Source organism: Lagenorhynchus albirostris, chromosome 3 (genome assembly GCF_949774975.1).
Source record: "Lagenorhynchus albirostris chromosome 3, mLagAlb1.1, whole genome shotgun sequence".
NCBI lineage: Eukaryota > Metazoa > Chordata > Mammalia > Artiodactyla > Delphinidae > Lagenorhynchus > Lagenorhynchus albirostris.
The window spans coordinates 114,970,353-114,995,026 of NC_083097.1; the positions used below are offsets into that span (position 1 = coordinate 114,970,353).

Below are 24,674 nucleotides of genomic sequence, written 5' to 3' on the forward strand. Positions count from 1 at the left end.
CAGTTACTTTGTTGACATTTTAAATCCTGCTAATACAATTTTCTTATTAAAAAAAATCATACCCTAAACCAATATTTTACTTTAGATAATGTTATCTGCTGCATGAAATAGTTATTCTTTTAAAATTTATTTTTAAGAAATAATTTATGTCACATGTAGTTACTTAAACCCTTAGGAGTTACTTCTTTCTTAAGTAGAAGCATGCCTTTTACAGTGAGACAGTTCGTGATTTGTTCTTTGAGAGCTTTATTTTAATAAGGTTCTTCTGCAACTGGATGATGACAAAGTTTGGGTTTGTTGGGATTATTTTTCAGCAACCAATCAGCCAGCCAAATCTATGGAAAAAAGAAAAAAAAACCCTTACGTTAATTAATGATTACATATTTCTTCAATATATACTATTTCAATTTAAAATAGTTTCCAAAATCACTTTAAGAATAATAAGAAAATGAGCATTAAAAATTGAAACAGGGGGCTTCCCTGGTGGTGCAGTGGGTAAGAATCCACCTGCTAATGCAGGGGACACGGGTTTGAAAACTGGTCCGGGAAGATCCCACATGCTGCGGAGCAACTAAGCTCGTGTGCCACAACTACTGAGCCTGTACTCTAGAGCCTGTGAGCCACAACTACTGAGCCTGTGTGTGACACAACTACTGAAGCCCATGTGCCTAGAGCCTGTGCTCTGTAAAAAGAGAAGCCACCACAATGAGAAGCCCGCCCACCACAAGGAAGAGTAGCCCCCACTCACCGCAACTAGAGAAAGCCTGTGTGCAACAACAAAGAGCCAACACAGCCAAAAATAAATTAATTAATTTAAAAAATTGAAACAATAAGTTTTACATTATGCAATACTGTCAAGTATAGATCCAAACTGGAAAGGAAGGTAAAACTATGTCCATTCACAAATGACATGACCCTATTATATATAGGCAGATCTCCATCAGTTTACTGCACTTTGCAGATAGTGCATTTTTTTTTGTACAAATTGAAGATTTTTGATCACTCTGCATTGAGCAAGAGCAAGATTATTGGCATCATTTTTCTAACAGTATTTGCTGACTTTGTGTCTCCATGTCATATTTTGCTAATTCTCACAATATTTCAAACATTTCCATTATTATTATATTTGTTATAGTGGTCTATGATCAGGGATCTTTAATGTTACTATTGCAAAAAAATTATGACTCACTGAAGGTTCAGATGATGCCTAGCATTTTTTAGCAATAAGGTATTGTTGCACACTTAATTGACTACAGAATAGTGTAACCATAACTTTTATACCCATTGGGAAACCAAAAAATTTGTATGACTTGCTTTACTGCAATACTTGCTTAATTGTGGTGGTCTGGAACCTAACCCACAACATCTCCATGGTATGCCTGTATTAAAAAATCCCAAAGAATCAAAGAAAGCTACTAGTGCTAATAAATTAATATGGCAAAGTTGTAGGTTACAAGATCAATACACAAAAATCAGTTGTGTTTCCATATATCAGCAATGAATGATTCAAAAAGGAAATTAGGAAATCACATTCATTTATAATGGATTTGAAAAAAATATCTAGGAATAAATTTAACCAACTTGTGTCCTGAAAATTATAAAACATTGCCAAAAGAAATTTAAAAACCTAAATAAATGGAAAGACATCCCATGTCCATGGATAGATTTAATAACATTCAGATGCTAAGATGTCAATATTACTCAAAGTGATCTATAGATTCAACACAATCCCCATCAAATTTCCAACAGTTGTTTTTGCAGAAAAGGAAAAGACAATCCTCAAATTCATATGGAATTTCAAGGAGCTCCAAATAGCCAAAACAATCATGAAAAAAGAAAAAAATCAAGTTGTAGAATTTGTTCTTCCCAATTTCAACATCTTCTATAAAGCTACAGTAATTAAAACAGTGTGGCATATAGATATACATATAGATCAATGGAATAGAATTGAGAGCCAGAAATAAACCCATATATATATATGGTCAACTGATTTTTGACAATGGTATCAAGTCCATTCAGTGGAGAAGATATAGTTTCTTCAACAGATGGTACTAAGAAACTGGATTTCCACATGCGAAAGAATGAAGTTGGACCCCCTATCTCACACCATACATGCCGTGCAGCATGGTCAAAAAAGATAAAATAAAATAAAATAATAAAATGTATGGCATTGGCACAAAAACAGACACATAGATCAATGGAAAAGAACAGACAGCCCAGAAATGAACCCACACTTATATGGTCAATCAATCTATGCCAAAGGAGACAGGAAATACAATGGGGAAAAGACAGTCTCTTCAATAAATGGTTTTAGGAAAATTGAACAGCTACATGCAAAAGAATCGAACTGGACTACTCTCTCACACCATATACAAAAACAAACTAAAAATGGAATAAAGAATTAAATGCAGACGGGAAACCATAAAATTCCTAGAAGAAAACACAGGCATTATGCACTTTGAAATCAGTCTTAGCAATATATTTTTGAAAAATTTTATTGAACTATAGTTGATTCACAATGTTGTATTTTTAGAAATATATTTTTGAATATATCTCCTCAGTCAAGGGAAACAAAAGCAAAAAAACCCAAATGGGATGACATAAAACTAAAACACTTCTGAACAGTGAAGGAAACTATCAACAAAATGAAAAGGCAGCCTACTGAATGGGAGGAGGTATTTGCAAACAATATACCTGATAAGAGGTTAATATTCAATATATACAAGTGACTCATAGAACTCAACATCAAAAAAACAAAAAATGAATTTAAAAATGGGCAGAGAACCTGAATAGACATTTTTCTGAGGAAGACAAACAGATGGCCAACAGACACATGCAAAGATGCTCAACATCGCTAATCATCAAGGAAATGCAAATCAAAACCACAAGGAGATATTACCTCACATCAATTAGAATGGCTATCATCAAAAAGAAAAGATAACAAATGTTGACAAGGATATGGAGAAAAGGGAATCCTGGTGTACTGTTGGTGGGAATATAAATAATTGATACAGCCACTACAGAAAGCAATATGGAGGTTCCTCAAAAAGTTAGAATCACAACTACCATATGATCTAGCAATTCCGCTTCTGGGTACTTTTCTGAAGAAAACAAAAACACTAATTTGAAAACATATATGCACCCCTCTGTTCATTGCAGTATTATTTACAATAGCCAAGATAGGGAAGCAACCTAGGTCAATATATGAACAGATGAAAAAGATGTGATAGAGGGCAGACAGCAGAAGCATGAAGAACTACAATCCTTCAGCCTGTGGAACAAAAACCACATTCACAGAAATATACACAAGATGAAAAGGCAGAGGGCTACGTACCAGATGAAGGAACAAGATAAAACCCCCAAAAAACAACTAAATGGAGATAGGCAACCTTCCAGAACAAGAATTCAGAATAATGATAGTGAAGATGATCCAGGACCTCAGAAAAAGAATGGAGGCAAATATCGAGAATATGCAAGAAATGTTTAACAAAAATCTAGAAGAATCAAAAGTACCAACAAACACAGATGAACAATACAAAAACTGAAATGAAAACTAAACTAGGGCTTCCCTGGTGGCACAGTGGTTGAGAGTCCGCCTGCCAATGCAGGGGACACAGGATCGTGCCCCAGTCCAGGAATATCCCACATGCCGTGGAGCAGCTGGGCCCGTGAGCCATGGCTGCTGAGCCTGTGCATGCGGAGCCTGTGCTCCGCAACAGGAGAGGCCACAACATTGAGTGGCCCACGTACTGCCAAAAAAAAAAAAAAAAAAAAAAAAAACTACACTAGAAGGAATCAATAGCAGAATAACTGAGGCAGAAGAACAGATAAGTGACCTGAAAGACAGAATGGTGGAATTCACTGCTACACAACAGAAGAAAGAAGAAAGAATGAAAAGAAATGAAGATAGCCTAAGAGACTTCTGGGACAACATTAAACACAACAACATTTGCATTATAGGGGTCCCAGAAGGAGAAGAGAGAGAGAAAGGACCCGAGAAAATATCTGAAGAGATTATAGCCAAAAACTTCCCTAACACGGGAAAGGAAATAGCCACCCAAGTCCAGGAACCACAGAGAGTCCCATACAGGATAAACCCAAGGAGAAACACACAGAGACACGTAGTAATCAAATTGGCAAAAATTAAAGACAATGAAAAATTATTGAAAGCAGCAAGGGAAAAATGACAAATAACATACAAGGGAACTCCCATAAGGTTAAGGTGATTTCTCAGCAGAAACCCTACAAGCCAGAATGGAGTGGCATGATATACTTAAAGTGATGAAAGGGAAGAACCTACAACCAAGATTACTCTACCGGGCAAGGATCTCATTCATATTCTATGGAGAAATCAAAAGCTTTACAGACAAGCAAAAGCTAAGAGGATTCAGCATCACCAAACCAGCTCTACAACAAATGCTAAAGGAACTTCTCTAAGTGGGAAACCCAAGAGAAGAAAAGGACCTACAAAAACAAACCCAAAACAATTAAGAAAACGGTAATAGGAACATACATATCGATAATTACCTTAAACGTGAATGGATTAAATGCTCCAATCAAAAGATACAGGCTTGCTGAATGGATACAAAAACAAGACCTATATATATGCTGTCTACAAGATACCCACTTCAGACCTAGGGACACATACAGACTGAAAGTGAGGGGATGGTAAAAGATATTCCATGCAAATGGAAATCAAAAGAAAGCTGGAGTAGCAATACTCATATCAGATAAAATAGACTTTAAAATAAAGAATGTTACAAGAGACAAGGAAGGACACTATATAATGATCAAGGGATCAATCCAAGAAGAAGATATAACAATTATAAATGTATATGCACCCAACATAGGAGCACCTCAATACATAAGGCAACTGCTAACAGCTATAAAAGAGGAAATCGACAGTAACACAATAATAGTGGGGGACTTTAACACCTCACTTACACCAATGGACAGATCATCCAAACAGAAAATTAATAAGGAAACACAAGCTTTAAATGACACAATAGACCAGATAGATTTAATTGATATTTATAGGACATTTCATCCAAAAACAGCAGATTGCACTTTCTTCTCAAGTGCACACGGAACATTCTCCAGGAGGGATCACATCTTGGGTCACAAATCAAGCCTCAGCAAATTAAGAAAACTGAAATCATATCAAGCATCTTTTCTGACCACAACGCTATCATATTAGAAATCAGTTACAGGGAAAAAAATGTAAAAAACACAAACACATGGAGGCCAAACGATACGTTACTAAACAACCAAGAGATCACTGAAGAAATCAAAGAGGAAATCAAAAAATACCTAGAGACAAATGAGAATGAAAACACGACAATCCAAAACCTATGGGATGCAGCAAAAGCAGTTCTAAGAGGGAAGTTTATAGCTATACAAGCTTACCTCAAGAAACAAGAAACATCTCAAATAAACAATCTAACCTTATACCTAAAGGAACTAGAGAAAGAAGAACAAACAAAACCCAAAGTTAGCAGAAGCAGAGAAATCACAAAGATCAGAGCAGGGCTTCCCTGGTGGTGCAGTGGTTGACAGTCCGCCTGCCGATGCAGGGGACACTGGTTCGTGACCCAGTCCGGGAAGATCCCACATGCCACGGAGCAGCTGGGCCTGTGAGCCATGGCCGCTGAGCCTGCTCGTCCGGAGCCTGTGCTCCGCAACGGGAGGGCCACAACAGTGAGAGGCCTGCATACCGCAAAAAAAAGAAAAGAAAAGAAAAATCTTCCAACTAACAGAAGTCCAGGACCAAATGGCTTCACAGGTGAATTCTATCAAACATTTAGAGAAGAGCTAACACCCATCCTTCTCAAACTCCTCCAAAAAATGCAGAGGAAAGAACACTCCCAAACTCATTCTATGAGGCCACCATCACCCTGATATCAAAACCAGACAAAGATAGTACAAAAAAAATTACAGACCAATATTACTCATGAATATAGATGCAAAAATCCTCAATAAAATACTAGCAAACAGAATCCAACAACTCATTAAAAGAATCATACACCATGTTCAAGCGGGATTTTTCTCAGGGATGCAAGGATTTTTCAGTATACACAAATCAGTCATTGTGATACACCATATTAACAAATGGAAGAAGAAATACCATATGATCATCTCAATAGATGCAGAAAAAGCTTTTGACAAAATTCAACACCCATTTATGATAAAAACTCTCCAGAAAGTGGGCATAGAGGGAACCCACCTCAACATAATAAAGGCCATATACAACAAACCCACAGCAAACATCATTCTCAATGCTGAAAAACTGAAAGCATTTCCTCTAAGATCAGGAACAAGACAAGGATGTCCAATCTCACACTCTTATTCAACATAGTTTTGGAAGTCCTAACCATGGCAATCAGAGAAGAAAAAGAAATAAAAGAATTACAAATTGGAAAAGAAGAAGTAAAACAGATGACATGATACTATACAAATAGAATCCTAGAGATGCCACCAGAAAACTACTAGAGCTGATCAATGAATTTGGTAAAGTTGTAGGATACAAAATTAATGCACAGGAATCTCTTCCTTTCCTATACACTAATGTTAAAAAAATCTGAAAGAGAAATTAAGGAAGCACTGCTATTCACCATTGCAACAAAAAGAATAAAATACCTAGGAAGAAATCTACCTAGGGAGACAAAAGATGTGTATGCAGAAAACTATAAGACACTGATGAAAGAAATTAAAGATGATACAAACAGATGGAGAGATATACCATGTTCTTGGATTGGAAGAATCAATATTGTGAAAATGACTGTACTACCCAAAGCAATCTGCAGATTCAATGCAATCCCTATCAAATTACCAATGGCATTTTTCACAGAACTAGAACAAAAAATCTTGAAATTTATATGGAGACACGAAAGACCCCGAATAGCCAAAGCAGTCTTGAGGGAAAAAAACGGAGCTGGAGGAATCAGACTCCCTGACTTCAGACTATACTACAAAGCTACAGTAATCAAGACAGTATGGTACTGGCAGAAAAACAGAAATATAGATCAATGGAACAGGATAGAAAGCCCAGAGATAAACCCACGCACTTATGGTCAACTAATCTATGACAAAGGAGCCAAGGATATACAATGGAGAAAAGACTGTCTCTTCAATAAGTGGTGCTGCGAAAACTGGACAGCTACATGTAAAAGAATGAAATTAGAACACTCCCTAACACCATACACAAAAGTGAACTCAAAATGGATTCGAGGCCTACGTGTAAGACCGGACACTATAAAACTCTTAGAGGAAAACATAGGAAGAACACTTTTTGACATAAATCACAGCAAGACCTTTTTTGATCCACCTCCTAGAGTAATGGAAATAAAATCAAAAATAAACAAATGGGACCTAATGTAACTTCAAAGCCTTTGCACAGCAAAGGAAACCGTAAACAAGACGAAAGACAGCCCTCATAATGGGAGAAAATACTTGAAAACGAATCAATGGGAAATACTTGCAAATGAATCAATGGAATCAATCAATCTCCAAAATATATAAACAGCTCATGCAGCTCAATATTAAAAAAACAAACAACCCAATCCCAAAATGGGCAGAAGACCTAAATAGACATTTCTCCAAAGAAGACACACAGATGGCCAAGAGGCACATGAAAAGCTGCTCAACATCACTAATTATTAGAGAAATTCAAATCAAAACTACAATGAGGTATCACCTCACACCAGTTAGATAGGGCATCATCAGAAAATCTACAAACAACAAATGCTGGACAGGGTGTGGAGTAAAAGGAACCCTCGGGCTTCCCTGGTGGCGCAGTGGTTGACAGTCCGCCTGCCAATGCAGGGGACACGGGTTCATGCCCCTGTCTGGGAGGATCCCACGTGCAAAAGAGTAGCTGGGCCTGTGAGCCATGGCTGCTGAGCCTGCGCGTCCCGAGCCTGTGCTCTGCAATGGGAGAGGCCACAGCAGTGAGAGGCCCGCGTACCAAAAAGAAAAAAAAAAAAATCTACAAACAATAAATGCTGGAGAGGGTGTGAAGAAAAGGGAACCTTCTTGCACTGTTGGTGGGAATGTAAATTGATATGGCCACTACGGAGAACAGTATGGAGGTTCCTTAAAAAACTAAAAATAGAATTACCATATGATCCAGCAATGCCACTAATGGGCATATACCCAGAGAAAACCGTAATTCAAAAAGACACATGCACCCCAATGTTCACTGCAGCACTATTTACAATAGCCAGGTCATGGAAGCAACCTAAATGCCCATTGACAGATGAATGGATAAAGAAGATGTGGTACATATATACAATGGAATATTACTCAGCCATAAAAAGAACAAAATTGGGTCATTTGTTGAGATGTGGATGGATCTAGTGACTGTCATACAGAGTGAAGTAAGTCAGAAAAACAAATATCGTATATTAACGCATATATGTGGAAGCTAGAAAAATGGTACAGTTGAACTGGTTTGCAGGGCAGAAATTGAGACACAGATGTAGAGAACAAACGTATGGACACCAAGGCGGGAAAGCGGTGGGTGGTGGGGGTGTGGGTGTGCTGAATTGGGTGATTGGGATTGACATGTATACACTGATGTGTATAAAATTGATGACTAATAAGAACCTGCTGTATAAAAAAATTAATAAAATAAAATTCAAAAAAAATTATGTGACATATGTACACACACACACACACACACACACACACACACAATGGAATATTACTCAACCGTAAAAAAGAAAATTTGTCATTTGCAACAAGATGGATAAACCTAGAAGGTATTATACTAGTGAAATAAATCAGAGAAAGATAAATACCATATGATTTCACTTATGTGTGGAATCTAAAAACCAAAACAAATGAATAAATATAACAAAACAGAGTCATAGATAGAGAGAACAAAGAGGTGATTGCCGGAGACAAGTGGGGTTGGGAATAAGTGAAAGAGGAGAGGGATATTAAGAGATATAAACTTCCAGTTACAAAATAAATGTCACAGGGATGAAATGTACCGCATGGGGAATATAGTCAACAACATTTCAATAACTTTGTATGGTGACAGGTGGTAACTAGACTTAATCATAGTGATCATTCTGTACTGTACAGAAATATCAAATCACTATGTCGTGCACCTGGAACTAATATAGTGTTGTAGATTAATTATAATTCAGTAATAAAAAAGGAATTCATACAAAACTCCAACAGATAACTGGACAAAAGATAAACAGATAATTCACAAAGGAGGAAATACAACTAAACATAGAGGGAAATGTTTAACCTCACCATTGTGTGAGGTTAAAACAACTGAATGGAAGTTAAAACAATTGAATTACCATCTTTAATCTATTTTTCCTCTCATCAAATCAGTCCCACTCCCACTCCAGTGTTTTTAACTTAATAAATAAATTTATTTAAAAAAAAGAAAGCAATGTGAGAGTATGTATTGTGACTGAAAATATTCCCATTAGAAATTATAATGCAAAACAAAATTAAGAAAATTCTGAAAAAAAAGAGTAATTGAAAGGTTTAGAACTGACTTTGAAATATATTACAAACCTATGACTTAAAGCAATGTGGTACTTACAAATGAACAGATGAAATTAACAAACCAAAAAAAAAAAAGAGAAACCCACTAAATGCATGTAAGAACTTAGTATATATTAACAGTGGGTTTTTAAATTGATGAAGAAAATACATACTGTTCAATAAATGGTTTTTGTCAATTGAGTAACCAAGTGGAAAATAAAATGTGGCTCTCTACCTCACTCCCTATAGCAAAAAAATATTCCAGATGACCAAAGACATATACGTGGGGGGAGAAAAAGGAAATATTAAAAAGTACTAGAAGGCAGAATGAGAGAATGTTACTTATAATCTTGAAACAGAAAACCTTCTTCAAATATAACAGAAACCTGGAACGCATAAAAGAGCTCAACAAATATAGTACAAAAATATTAAAATATATCCCGGAAGTAGTATTAAACTGAGAAAATCTAGTAACCAACAAAATATGTTGGTTAAAATATGTTTAATTTCTTAAACATAGAGAGTACCAATACAGTAAGAAAAAGACCTAGACGATCAAGCGCTGGCAAATGGACAAAGGCCTGGGGTAGGAAATTCACAGAAAAGGAAATGCAAATGGCTTTAAGTAGCATATACTAAAAGATACTCAAACTCACTCATAACAAAAGAAATACAAATTAAGTTACGAGATAACCACTTTTCACCTGAGATTGCTAAAAAAAAAAATAAAACCCACAAAACTTGAAAAAACATCAGGTACTCTCATTCACTTTTTAAAATTTAATTAATAATTTATTTTTGGCTACATTGGGTCTTTGTTGCTGCACGCGGTCTTCTCATTGTGGTGGCTTCTCTTATTGCGGAGCCTAGGCTCTAGGCACGCAGGCTTCAGTAGTTGTAGCTCACGGGCTCTAGAGTTCAGGCTTCAGTAATGGTGGCACATGCGCTCAGCAGTTGTGGCTCACGGGCTGTAGAGTGCAGGCTCAGTAGTTGTGGCTCTCGGGCTTAGTTGCTCCACAGCATGTGGGATCTTCCTGGACCAGGGCTCGAACCTGTGTCCCCTGCATTGGCAGATGGATTCTTAACCACTGCGCCACCAGGGGACTCAGGGAAGTCCCCTCTCATTCATTTTTGATCAGAGTATAAAATGGTACAACCACTACAAAAGGTAATTTGGCAATATTTATCCAAATTAAAAATGCACACATCGGGCTTCCCTGGTGGCGCAGTGGTTGAGAGTCTGCCTGCCGATGCAGGGGACGCGGGTTTGTGCCCCGGTCCGGGAGGATCCCACATGCCGCGGAGCGGCTGGGCCCGTGAGCCATGGCCGCTGAGCCTGCGGGTCTGGAGCCTGTGCTCCGCAGCGGGAGAAGCCACAACAGAGAGAGGCCCGTGTACTGAAAAAAAAAAGCACATATCAAAAACATCAAAATAACATTCTTTTTGACTTCGTATTTTCATTTGTAGAAATTTATTCTACAAATAAATGGTATGCTGACAAATGAATGAAGATATTCACTGTAGCAGTTTATAATAACAAAAGAGTGGAAACAACCTGAACAACCATCCATATGTGACTAATTAATAAATTGTAGGGAATTCCCTGGTGGTCCAGTGGTTAGGACTCCGCCCTTCCACTGAAGGGGGCATGGGTTCGATCCCTGGTCAGGGAACTAAGATCCCACAAGCTGCACGGCCAAAAATAATTTTAAAATTTGTAGAAAATCCACAGAACAGAATGCCATAAGCTGTTCTTTTAAAATGGGGCAATTTTGTTTATGGTGCTATTTAATAATTTATAATACATATTAAGTATATAAGGTAAAAAGCGTCAAATAGTGTGTTTAGTAGCTAGCATTTGTATCTATATGTGTTTTTAAGTACATATAAATAATAAGTATTTTATTTTATGCTTATATATGTATAGAGTTTCTCCAAAAGGATATACTAGAAGCTGGTAACAATAATTAACTCCAAGGAACAACTGGGTAGCTGAGGAAGAGGAATGGAAAGGAGAGTTACTTTTCACTATATATCCTTTTGGAACTTTTAAATTTTATACCATATTCCAACATTGCTTATTCAAAAAATTAAACAGCTTAAAAAATAAGTAAGTTTTTTAAGGGATAAAATTTTTTTTTTAATTTCATGTTTTGAATTATAATTTGACTTTTTGATCTCTTTCCAAATGAAATAATCTCAATGTGTGAAAAGTGTTATACTCAGAGATGTTTATTGTTACAGTATTTATAATAGCAAACAACTCAAACAGCAAAAGAATGGTAAAGGTAACAAAAGAAACATCATGTAACTATTAAAATAATCTCTATAAAATATATACTTAAATATACCAATATTTATGGGATATGTGTTTATATGTAGTGATATAAAAAAATAAAACCTGGGCAAAGAAAAAAAAAACAGGACTAGTTTTTTTGAAACTAAACAGGATTAGTTTCATTGGAGATATAGGCTTTAAAAACCAAACCAAACCAAACCAAACCAAAACCAGTAATAGCAGCAGCTAATGTTTGAGCACTTACGCACCAAGCACTTTAAGAATTTTACATGCACTAATACATTTAATCCTAACAATATCCCTACTAGGTAGACAGTTGCCAATATACCTACATCTTATTGATGAGAATAAAGAGACTCAGAGAGAGGTTAGGTGTCTACAGTCAGAGCTGAATCTAAGCAAGATGACTTGGGAGACCATGTTTAGGAAATGGAACCAGGAGTATCTTTTTCTTCTCTTCTTTACATTTTTCAGTAGTTTCAGGTTTCTTACTAAATGAAAATATACTATTTTCACAATGAAAAAAGACATATTAAAGAAATAACCTGTCAATCTTTTTCTTTTTGGTAAAAGTGGTAATGTTAGTGGGAAAGATTAAATCTTTTGTCTTCCAAAGGGGATTCCCTTTGAGAATGCTAACAAAGGCTAGAGATATTATTTTGGTACGGCTGGTATTAAAATAACCTTCCTTGATTATCTCAGATGGGTGGGAGTATCTATAAAGAAGGACCCCGGCTGACACTTGGCCCTGGGCAATCATCCTAGGTCCTCATACTCAACCGTTCTTCCCCCTGAATGAGCAATGTTGAGGCCTCTAGGTATGTGAATAAATGTTTTCTGTTAAAAAAATTTAGATTGCAAAAAAAAAAAAATTTAGATAGCATGAGAAACAAAAATGTTGAACACAATTCAAGTAAATAATTTTATCATTTGATTATATAAATTATATACAAAAACAATGCTCAGCAATGAAAGGATGCAATGACTGAAAATGTACTTAGGAAGAATTTTTTTTTAAGAGTTAAAACACAGCAAGAAAATAAGTACAACTGACCCTTGAGCAACATAGGTCTGAACTGCGGGGGGTCCACTTACACGCAGATTTTTTTCCAATAGTAAATACTACAGTACTACACAATCCACGACTGGCTGAACTCAGGATGCAGAATCACAGATACAGAGGAAATGAGGATACGAGGGTCTACTATAAGTTTTATGTCAGATTTTTGATGGCACAAAGGGTCAGTGCCCCTAACCCCAACTCTCAAGGGTCAACTATAATCAAAAGTTATACAAAATGAAGTATCTAAAATGTATATATAAAGTTTTTTAAATGACTCTCAATATGTTTCAAAGAATATAATATTTTAACTATGAAAACTATAGACAATATTGTTCAGTATGAATAAAAAGATTTCTTACAAAAGGATCTGCTGGTTTTTGCTTACAAAGCTCTGAAAGTCCTTTAAGCAGAGTTGGCATTACGTGCACATTTAAATAGTCCTTAGCAGCTTGTCCAACTGGAATGGGCTCAACAATCACTGCAAATACAAATGATTAAAGCTAATATAAATGATGAAATATTACACAATCATTAAAAAGGACACCTTCAAATAAATTTTAACAGCATGAGAAATACTTAAGAGTTATTTTTTTAAAAAAAGGAAACAGAACTATATACCTAATATTTTGTTCAAAAACACACAAGCACACACATACAGAAAATAATAAGACTCATAAGACTGGCAAAAAAAACCCATCAAAATGCTGACAGTGCTCATACATAAGATTCCGATGGTATTTTCAACAATCTCCTTTTCTGCATTTACATTTCCATGTTTTTTACAGTAAATACATAATGGACAATATTATGAAAAAGAAAAATATGAAGAATGTGTATAATCTAGGAGATTAATTCATCACAAAAATTAACTCCTGTCAACAAAATGGTAAGCATTTTGCAAAGTGTTACAGATACAACAGTGAATAATACATGCTTCTTGCTCTCTTACAGACTACTGAATATACACATAAAACCTATTTCTATAATAGTCTGAATATTCCTGCTGTTATTTTTCAGGTTTTAAAATAAATAATGTAAGATTTAGGGAAATTTTAGTGTTTTCAGCTTTTTTGAACACTATGTAGGTGAACCAGACTTGCAGTACAACAAAAAATATATTTCTACCAGAAAGAAATGTGTAACTCTTCATAGGTCTTTTGAGGTTGATCTCCATCAATGTGCTTTTTTTTTTTTTAATATAATTTTTAATTATTTTTGGCTGAGCTACGTTTTCATTGCTGGGCGCAGGCCTTTTCCAGTTGTGGCAAGTGGAACTACTCTTCGTTGTGGTGAACGGGCTTCTCACTGTGGTGGCCTCTCTTGTTGCAGAGCATGGGCTCTAGGTGCGCAGGCTTCAGTAGTTGTGGCTCGCAAGCTCAGTAGCTGTGGCTCACGGGCTTAGTTGCTCCGTGGCATGTGGGATCTTCCCAGACCAGGGCTTGAACCCATGTCCCCTGCATTGGCAGGCAGATTCTTAACCATTGCGCCACGAAGGAAGTCCCAATGTGCTACTTTTGATAAAGATAAGAAAGCAAAGCGACTAGTCTCATGTGTTCAGATCTAAATCCTCACTGACTGAAGGCAAAGGAAGGTGGGAGGATAATTTCTGTATGACTGTATGTATATGTGTATAGGCTCAGTCTCAATGAGACAAAGACTAACAATGGGAGTCATTTGCCAGGATGCCATGAAGAGCTGGGAGAAGTCTCACAGGTATTGGGTAACAGGCTCCTTTCCTATTAGTCTCATGATAGTACCCTTTATTACACTGATTACTGTAATAATTTTGTTTCATTTTGATGATATAAATATTTGTCATCTGTCTCTTCTACTCTGTAAGACCATGTTAAGACAATGTTTATCATGTTCACTGGCCCCAGGTCCTTTTATATTATTTTAAACATGAAAATCTGAAAAAAAAAATAAATTAAAAAATAAAAATGAAAATCTGATTATATCGCTTTCATCCTTAAAATGCTTCACTGATTCCTTCTTTTTCTGTTTTTTTTCTTTTTTTTTTTGCAATACGCAAGCCTCTCACTGTTGTGGCCTCTCCCGTTGCGGAGCACAGGCTCCAGACCCGCAGGCTCAGCGGCCATGGCTCATGGGCCCAGCTGCTCCGCGGCATGTGGGATCCTCCCAGACCAGGGCACGAACCCGCGTCCCCTGCATCGGCAGGCGGACTCTCAACCACTGCGCCACCAGGGAAGCCCCTGGTTTTTTTTTTATACAGCAGGTTCTTATTAGGTATCCATTTTATACATAGTAGTGTATACATGTCAATCCCAATCGCCCAGTTCATCACACCACCACACCCCCCGCCACTTTCCCCCCTTGGTGTCCATACATTTGTTCTCTACATCTGTGTCTCAATTTCTGCCCTGCAAACCAGTTCATCTGCACCATTTTTCTAGGTTCCACATATATGCGTTAATATACGATATTTGTTTTTCTCTTCCTGACTTACTTCACTCTGTGTGACAGTCTCTAGATGCATCCACGTCTCAACAAGTGACTCAATTTCGTTCCTTTTTATGGCTGAGTAATATTCCATTTTATATATGTACCACATCTTCCTTATCCATTCATCTCTCGATGGGCATTTAGGTTGCTTCCATGACCTGGCTATTGTAAATAGTGCTGCAGTGAACATTGGGGTGCATGTGCCTTTTTGAATTACGGTTTTCTCTGGGTATATGCACAGTAGTGGCATTGCTGGATCATATGGTAATTCTATTTTTAGTTTTTTAAGGAACCTCCATAATGTTCTCCATAGTGGCCATATCAATTTACATTCCCACCAAGAGTGCAAGAGGGTTCCCTTTCCTCCACACCCTCCCCAGCATTTGTTGTTTGTAGATTTTCTGATGATGCCCTATCTAACTGGTGTGAGGTGTTACCTCATTGTAGTTTTGATTTGCATTTCGCTAATAACTAGTAATGCTGAGCAGCTTTTCATGTGCTTCTTGGCCATCTGTATGTCTTCTTTAGAGAAATGTATATTTAGGTCTTCTGCCCATTTTGGGATTGGGTTGTTTTTTTAATATTGAGCTGCATGAGCTGTTTATATATTTTGGAGATTAATCCTTTGTCCATCGATTCATTTGCAAATATTTTCTCCCATTCTGAGGGTTGTCTTTTCATCTTGTTTGTAGTTTACTTTGCTGTGCAAAAGCTTTGAAGTTTCATTAGGTCCCATTTGTTTATTTTTGATTTTATTTCCATTACTCTAGGAGGTGGATCAAAAAAGGTCTTGCTGTGATTTATGTCAAAGAGTGTTCTTCCTATGTTTTCCTCTAAGAGTTTTATAGTGTCCGGTCTTACACTTAGGCCTCGAATCCATTTTGAGTTTATTTTTGTGTATGGTGTTAGGGAGTGTTCTAATTTCATTCTTTTACATGTAGCTGTCCAGTTTTCGCAGCACCACTTATTGAAGAGACAGTCTTTTCCCCATTGTATATCCTTGGCTCCTTTGTCATAGATTAGTTGACTATAGGTGTGTGGGTTTATCTCTGGGCTTTCTATCCTGTTCCATTGATCTACACTTCTGTTTTTCTGCCAGTACCATATTTTCCTGATTACTGTAGCTTTGTAGTATAGTCTGAAGTCAGGGAGTCTGATTCCTCCAGCTCCATTTTTTTCCCTCAAGACTGCTTTGGCTATTCGGGGTCTTTCGTGTCTCCATACAAATTTCAAGATTTTTTGTTCTAGTTCTGTGAAAAATGCCATTGGTAATTTGATAGGGATTGCATTGAATCTGCAGATTGCTTTGGGTAGTACAGTCATTTTCACAATATTGATTCTTCCAATCCAAGAACATGGTATATCTCTCCATCTGTTTGTATCATCTTTAATTTCTTTCATCAGTGTCTTATAGTTTTCTGCATACACATCTTTTGTCTCCCTAGGTAGATTTCTTCCTAGGTATTTTATTCTTTTTGTTGCAATGGTGAATAGCAGTGCTTCCTTAATTTCTCTTTCAGATTTTTTTAACATTAGTGTATAGGAAAGGAAGAGATTCCTGTGCATTAATTTTGTATCCTACAACTTTACCAAATTCATTGATCAGCTCTAGTAGTTTTCTGGTGGCATCTCTAGGATTCTATTTGTATAGTATCATGTCATCTGTTTTACTTCTTCTTTTCCAATTTGTAATTCTTTTATTTCTTTTTCTTCTCTGATTGCCATGGTTAGGACTTCCAAAACTATGTTGAATAAGAGTGAGATTGGACATCCTTGTCTTGTTCCTGATCTTAGAGGAAATGCTTTCAGTTTTTCAGCATTGAGAATGATGTTTGCTGTGGGTTTGTTGTATATGGCCTTTATTATGTTGAGGTGGGTTCCCTCTATGCCCACTTTCTGGAGAGTTTTTATCATAAATGGGTGTTGAATTTTGTCAAAAGCTTTTTCTGCATCTATTGAGATGATCATATGGTATTTCTTCTTCCATTTGTTAATATGGTGTATCACAATGACTGATTTGTGTATACTGAAAAATCCTTGCATCCCTGAGAAAAATCCCGCTTGAACATGGTGTATGATTCTTTTAATGAGTTGTTGGATTCTGTTTGCTAGTATTTTGTTGAGGATTTTTGCATCTATATTCATGAGTAATATTGGTCTGTAATTTTTTTTGTACTATCTTTGTCTGGTTTTGATATCAGGGTGATGGTGGCCTCATAGAATGAGTTTGGGAGTGTTCCTTCCTCTGCAATTTTTTGGAAGAGTTTGAGACGGATGTTAGCTCTTCTCTAAATGTTTGATAGAATTCACATGTGAAGCCATTTGGTCCTGGACTTTTGTTTGTTGGAAGATTTTTCTTTTTTTCTTTTTTTTGCGGTATGCAGGCCTCTCACTGTTGTGGCCCTCCCGTTGTGGAGCGCAGGCTCAGGGCAAGCAGGCTCAGCGGCCATGGCTCACAGGCCCAGCTGCTCCGTGGCATGTGGGATCTTCCCAGACTGGGGCACGAACCTGTGTCCCCTGCATCAGCAGGCGGACTCTCAACCACTGTGCCACCAGGGAAGCCCTGTTGGAAGATTTTTAATCACAGTTTCTATTTCATTACTTGTGATTGGTCTGTTCATATTTTCTATTTCTTCCTGGTTCAGTCTTGGAAGGTTATACCTTTCTAACAATTTGTCCATTTCTTCCAGGTTGTCCATTTTATTGCCATAGAGTTGCTTGTAGTAGTCTCTTACGATGCTTTGTATTTCTGTGGTGTCTGTTGTAACCTCCTTTTTCATTTCTAATTTTATTGAGTCCTCGCCCTCTTTTTCTTGATGAGTCTGGCTAATGGCTTGTCAATTTTGTTTATCTTCTCAAGCAGCAGCTTTTAGTTTTATTGATCTTTGCTATTGTTTTCTTTGTTTCTATTACATTTACTTCTGCTCTGATTTTTTTTTTTTTTTTTTTTTTTTGCCAGCCTCTCACTGTTGTGGCCTCTCCTGCTGCGGAGCACAGGCTCCAGACGCGCAGGCTCAGCGGCCATGGCTCACAGGCCCAGCCAGTCTGCAGAATGTGGGATCTTCCCGGACCGGGTCACGAACCCATGTCCCCTGCATCGGCAGGCAGACTCTCAACCACTGCACCACCAGGGAAGCCCTGCTCTGATCTTTATGATTTCTCTGCTTCTGCTAACTTTGGGTTTTGTTTGTTCTTCTTTCTCTAGTTCCTTTAGGTATAAGGTTAGATTGTTTATTTGAGATGTTTCTTGTTTCTTGAGGTAGGCTTGTATAGCTATAAACTTCCCTCTTAGAAATGCTTTTGCTGCATCCCATAGGTTTTGGATCGTCGTGTTTTCATTCTCATTTGTCTCTAGGTATTTTTTGATTTCCTCTTTGATTTCTTCAGTGATCTCTTGGTTGTTTAGTAACGTATCGTTTGGCCTCCATGTGTTTGTTTTTTACATTTTTTTCCCTGTAACTGATTTCTAATATGATAGCGTTGTGGTCAGAAAAGATGCTTGATATGATTTCAATTTTCTTAATTTGCTGAGGCTTGATTTGTGACCCAAGATGTGATCCCTCCTGGAGAATGTTCCGTGTGCACTTGAGAAGAAAGTGTAATCTGCTGTTTTTGGATGGAATGTCCTATAAATATCAATTAAATCTATCTGGTCTATTGTGTCATTTAAAGCTTGTGTTTCCTTATTTTCTGTTTGGATGATCTGTCCATTGGTGTAAGTGAGGTGTTAAAGTCCCCCACTATTATTGTGTTACTGTCGATTTCCTCTTTTATAGCTGTTAGCAGTTGCCTTATGTATTGAGGTGCTCCTATGTTGGGTGCATATACATTTATAATTGTTATATCTTCTTCTTGGATTGATCCCTTGATCATTATATAGTGTCCTTCCTTGTCTCTTGTAACATTCTTTATTTTAAAGTCTATTTTATCTGATATGAGTATTGCTACTCCAGCTTTCTTTTGATTTCCATTTGCATGGAATATCTTTTACCATCCCCTCACTTTCAGTCTGTATGTGTCCCTAGGTCTGAAGTGGGTATCTTGTAGACAGCATATATATAGGTCTTGTTTTTGTATCCATTCAGCAAGCCTGTATCTTTTGGTTGGAGCATTTAATCCATTCACGTTTAAGGTAATTATCGATATGTACGTTCCTATTACCGTTTTCTTAATTGTTTTGGGTTTGTTTTTGTAGGTCCTTTTCTTCTCTTGGGTTTCCCACTTAGAGAAGTTCCTTTAGCATTTGTTGTAGAGCTGGTTTGGTGATGCTGAATCCTCTTAGCTTTTGCTTGTCTGTAAAGCTTTTGATTTCTCCATAGAATATGAATGAGATCCTTGCCCGGTAGAGTAATCTTGGTTGTAGGTTCTTCCCTTTCATCACTTTAAGTATATCATGCCACTCCATTCTGGCTTGTAGGGTTTCTGCTGAGAAATCACCTTAACCTTATGGGAGTTCCCTTGTATGTTACTTGTCGTTTTTCCCTTGCTGCTTTCAATAATTTTTCATTGTCTTTAATTTTTGCCAATTTGATTACTACGTGTCTCTGCGTGTTTCTCCTTGGGTTTATCCTGTATGGGACTCTCTGTGGTTCCTGGACTTGGGTGGCTATTTCCTTTCCCGTGTTAGGGAAGTTTTTGACTATAATCTCTTCAAATATTTTCTCGGGTCCCTTCTCTCTCTCTTCCCCTTCTGGGACCCCTATAATGCAAATGTTGTTGTGTTTAATGTTGTCCCAGAAGTCTCTTAGGCTGTCTTCATTTCTTTTCATTCTTTCTTCTTTCTTCTGTTGCGCAGCAGTGAATTCCACCATTCTTCCAGGTCACTTATCCGTTCTTCTGCCTCAGTTATTCTGCTATTGATTCCTTCTAGTGTAGTTTTCATTTCAGTTATTGTATTGTTTATCTGTGTTTGTTTGTACTTTAATTCTTCTAGGTCTTTGTTAAACATTTCTTGTGCCTTCTTGATCTTTGCCTCCATTCTTTTTCCGAGGTCCTGGATCATCTTCACTATTATTATTCTGAATTCTTTTTCTGGAAGGTTGCCTAATTCCACTTCATTTAGTTGCTTTTCTGGGGTGTTATCTTGTTTCTTTATCTGGTACATAGCCCTCTGCCTTTTCATCTTTTCTTTCTGTGAATGTGGTTTTTGTTCCACAGGCTGCAGGACTGTAGTTCTTCTTGCTTCTCGCTTCATTGATTCCTTACTGCACTTATATTCAAGACAGAATTCCATACGTTGGCCCACTGACTACACTATGTGTCCTCTATTTACCTCTTCAACCTCATCTTAGTGTCTCTTCCTCCAAATCTTTCAGTTTATATATGTGCCATGTACCATATTCTTTCCTGCTCATCACTTGAGCACTTGCTGTTCTTCTCCTAGAATGTTCTTCCCTTTCTCTGGTTAACCACTATTTATCCTTTGGATCTCAACTAAAATGTCACTCCTCAGTCGGGCCTGTCTTGTTACCAGTCTCTCATGATACCCTCTAATTGCCGTATAGTACTTACCACACAATAACTATGCAACTGTTAGATAATAACTATGCAATTATATAGGTAATTATTGTTTAGTGGCTATCTTTTGAACACTAAACTATAAACTCCATGGGAGCAGAAACCTCATCTATTTTTTATAATTTTATTTTTTAAAGTTTTATTGAGGTATAATTCCCTTATCATGAAATTCTTCCACTGAAGTATACAACTTATTTTATTTATTTTTTTTGCGGTACGCGAGCCTCTCACTGCTGTGGCCTCTCCCGTCGCGGAGCACAGGCTCCGGACGCGCACGTCCAGCGACCACGGCTCACGGGCCCAGCCGCTCCACAGCATGTGGGATCCTCTTGGACCGGGGCACGAACCCGTGTCCCCTGCATTGGCAGGCGGACTCCCAACCACTACACCACCGGGGAAGCCCCTATACAACTTATTTAATAAACTTATAATTGTGTGAGCCTCACCGCAGTCCAGTTTTAGAAAACTTCCATCATCGCAAAAATGTTTCCTTGTATTCATTTGCAATTCACCACTACCACTCCCACCCCCAGCCCTTGGCAACCATGAAGCTTCTTTCTCTTTCTAAAAACATCTTTTCTGGACATTTCCGATAAATGGATCATATAATATATGGTCTTTTGTGCCTGGATTCTTCTACTTTGCATAATGTTTTGAGGTTCACCCATGTTGTAGCATGTATCAGGAGTCTGTTCCTTTTAATTGTTGAGTAGTATTCCATTGTATCGCTGTATGGCTATACTAAATGCTGTTTATCCATTGGTGAACAGTTGGATTGTTTCCAGTTTGGTGCTGTATTAAATAATGCCACCATGAATATTCACATGTGTTTAAGTAGAGTTATGTTTTCATTTTTCTTGTGTGGGTACATGCTGCCAGGAGTAGAACTGGTAGTGGAGTTACATGTCACGTGGATGTGTTAACATTTTAAGAAATCACCAAACTGTTTCCCAAAGTGGCTGTACCATTTTACAATAATGTATGGAGAATGCCAGTATCTCTATACCCTTGCCATTGATTATAGCATTCTAGTGGGTATGCAGGTGGTATCTCATTGTTTCATTTGCATTTCCCCGATGATTATGTTGAGCACTTTTTCATGTGCTTATTAGCCATTCATCTTCTTTTGTGAAATGCCTATTCAATTCTTTTGCCCAGTTTTTAATTCAGTTGTTTGTCTTAGTATTGAATTGTAAACGTTCTTTATATATTCTGGATACAAGTGCTTTACCTGATATATCATTTGCAAATATTTTCTCCCAGTCTGTCGTTATCTTTTCATACTTTTTAAATATATATATATATATATATATTTATTTATTTTTGGCTGCATTGGGTCTTTGTTGCAGCGTGTGGGTTTTCTTTAGTTGTGGCGAGCGGGGTGCTACTCTTCACTGCGGTGCACATGCTTCTCATTGCAGTGGCTTCTGTTGTTGCAGAGCACGGGCTCTAGGCGTGTGGGCTTCACATGGGCTCAGTATTTGTGGCTCACGGGCTATAGCATGCAGGTTCAGTAGTTGTGGTGCACGGGGTTAGTTGCTCCATGGCATGTGGGATCTTCCTGGACCAGGGATAAAACCCATGTCCCCTGCATTGTCAGGTGGATTCTTAACCACTGTGCCACTAGGGAAGTCCCCTTTTCATACTCTTAATGATGGCTTTTAAAGAAGAAAAGCTTTGAATTTTAATGTAGTCCAATTTATCAATATTTTCCTTTATAGATCATACTTTTGATGTCATATTTAAGAGCTTTGTCCAACTCAAGGTAATGAAGATTTTTTATATTTTCTTCTAGATGTTTTTAGCTCTTATGTTTAGGTTGATGATCCATGTTGAGTTAAATTTTGTGTGTGGTGTGAACCAAGGGTCTAAGTTGTTTTGTTTGTTTTTGCATGCGGATATCCAGTTGTCTCTGCACCATTCGTTGAAGAGCCCACCCTCTCTCCATCAAATTTTCTACATACTTTTGTCGAACATCAATTGTACATAAATGTAAGAATCTAATTCTAGATTCTCATTTCTGCTTCATTGATCTTTATGTCTACCCTTATGTCAGGACCATACTGCCTTAATTATTGTGGTTTCATAATAGGTTTTGAAATCAGGTTAGTGGAGGTCCTCCAACTTTGTTCTTTGTTTTCAGAATTGTTTTAGCTCTTCTAGATCCTTTACAATTCCATATAAATTTTAGAATCAGCTTGTCAATTTCTACATAAAAGCATTCATAGACTTTTATAGGGATTGTATTAAATTTATCAATCAATTTGGAGAGAACTGCCATCTTGACAATATTGACTCTTCCAGGAACAAGTGATGTCTATTTATTTAGATATTCTTGAATTTCTCTCAGCAACATTTTGTGCTTTTCAGTGCACAAGAATTTCACTTCTTTTGTTAAATTTATTATTAAATATCTTATTTTTGATGCTACTGTGAATAAAACTGTTTCCTTAACTTCATTTTTGGATTGTTTGTTTCTGTTTTTGCTGACCATTTATTATCTGTCTCTGACCACTTATTATTTGGAAGTTGGAGGACTTCCACTAACCTGATTTCAAAACCTATTATGAAACCACAATAATTAAGACTGTATGGTACTGACATAAGGATAGACAATAAAGATCAACGAAGCAGAACTGAGAATCTAGAATTAGATTCTTACATTTATGGCCAACTGATTTTCGACAATAGGGCTGGATGAATTAATGAGAAACTAAAAAGGGTTTTCATGTTTCTTACATAGATAAACTTTCAATGTACTTTTAAAAGCTTTTTCATGGCATAATTTATATACTGCATTGTATATTTATTTTTATAGACTTTTAAAATAGAGTCTTCTTGAAAAGAGTAGAGACATCTTATTCATCTTTGTATTTCTGGCACACAGTAGTTAACTCAATAAATTTGTTGAATGAATGGAATATAGCAAGGCTTTGAATCAGCCATCCCTATTAAAAGGGAAGGGAAGAGCACTAGCTTTTTCAAGGATTAGGAATATGTTTTAGAATATCTTTGTAACTTGCTTTAGTGACTCCTCATCATATAGGGTTTTGCATATAGTTCCTGACTGACTGCTAAGCAAGAGGGAGCTCATATCATCAACTCTGAGAACTTTCTCTCAAGAACTTCACATTCTCATAGCAAGAGATCTGCAAGGTAGTAGGTAATAAATCATTTATCTTTATCCTACAACTGCTGCTTCTCAAATGTCTAACTGTATCTAGAGGATTAATTAATGGGTAAAATCAATCTAAAATAACAGTTTAGGGATATAACCCTATGAGTAAGAAGTGCTTCCAAAAATATCTTCTACTTAAGATAAATGAGCTTTTAACTCTATTTTAGTTAAAAGCTAAGGAGGAAAAGTCTAATTCACTAGTAGGACTAAATCTAAAGATCTACCACATTAAAAAGACATCTCATGTTTAAGATGTGCTCCAAAATAATATGGAAGCAGGAAAAGTAGGAGCAGGGGTTATAGATGAAATAATACTGAACTAAACTAACTATACTTCAATTAGAGAAAAAAAAGACTGACCAAAATTGTTGAAGCTGGGTGATGGGTTCATTAGGAGTTTATTATACCATGCTATCTACTTTTGTGTAAATATTCCACAATAAACAGTTCCAACGAAAAAAATATCTTAATGGGATGGATACGACAGAAACTTCTGTCACAGAAATAAAGTATGTAGTAGGCAAATCCTTTTTGTGTACAGATATCTTTAAAACAGTTTTTGCTCAAAAATCTGAACTTTTAAATCTCCAAGACAATTTTCAATTTTCTTTGAATAAATCTTCAGCAGAAAATACTGAGGAACAGGT

At 36.9% G+C, this 24,674-nt stretch overlaps 1 protein-coding gene across 1 annotated transcript in view; it reads right to left on the bottom strand.

The window, feature by feature from the left end:
- Positions 1–224: 224 nt before the first annotated feature.
- The window catches only part of NME5 (NME/NM23 family member 5), a 32,894-nt gene continuing 8,444 nt past the window's right edge, over positions 225–24,674 (bottom strand). Inside the window, exons 5-6 of the mRNA XM_060146273.1 lie at positions 13,229–13,347; positions 225–335 (exon numbers count right to left, since the gene is read on the bottom strand). Coding sequence (XP_060002256.1) covers positions 252–335; positions 13,229–13,347 — 203 coding nt within the window. The 3' untranslated portion in view covers positions 225–251. The remainder of the gene's footprint in view (positions 336–13,228; positions 13,348–24,674) is intronic.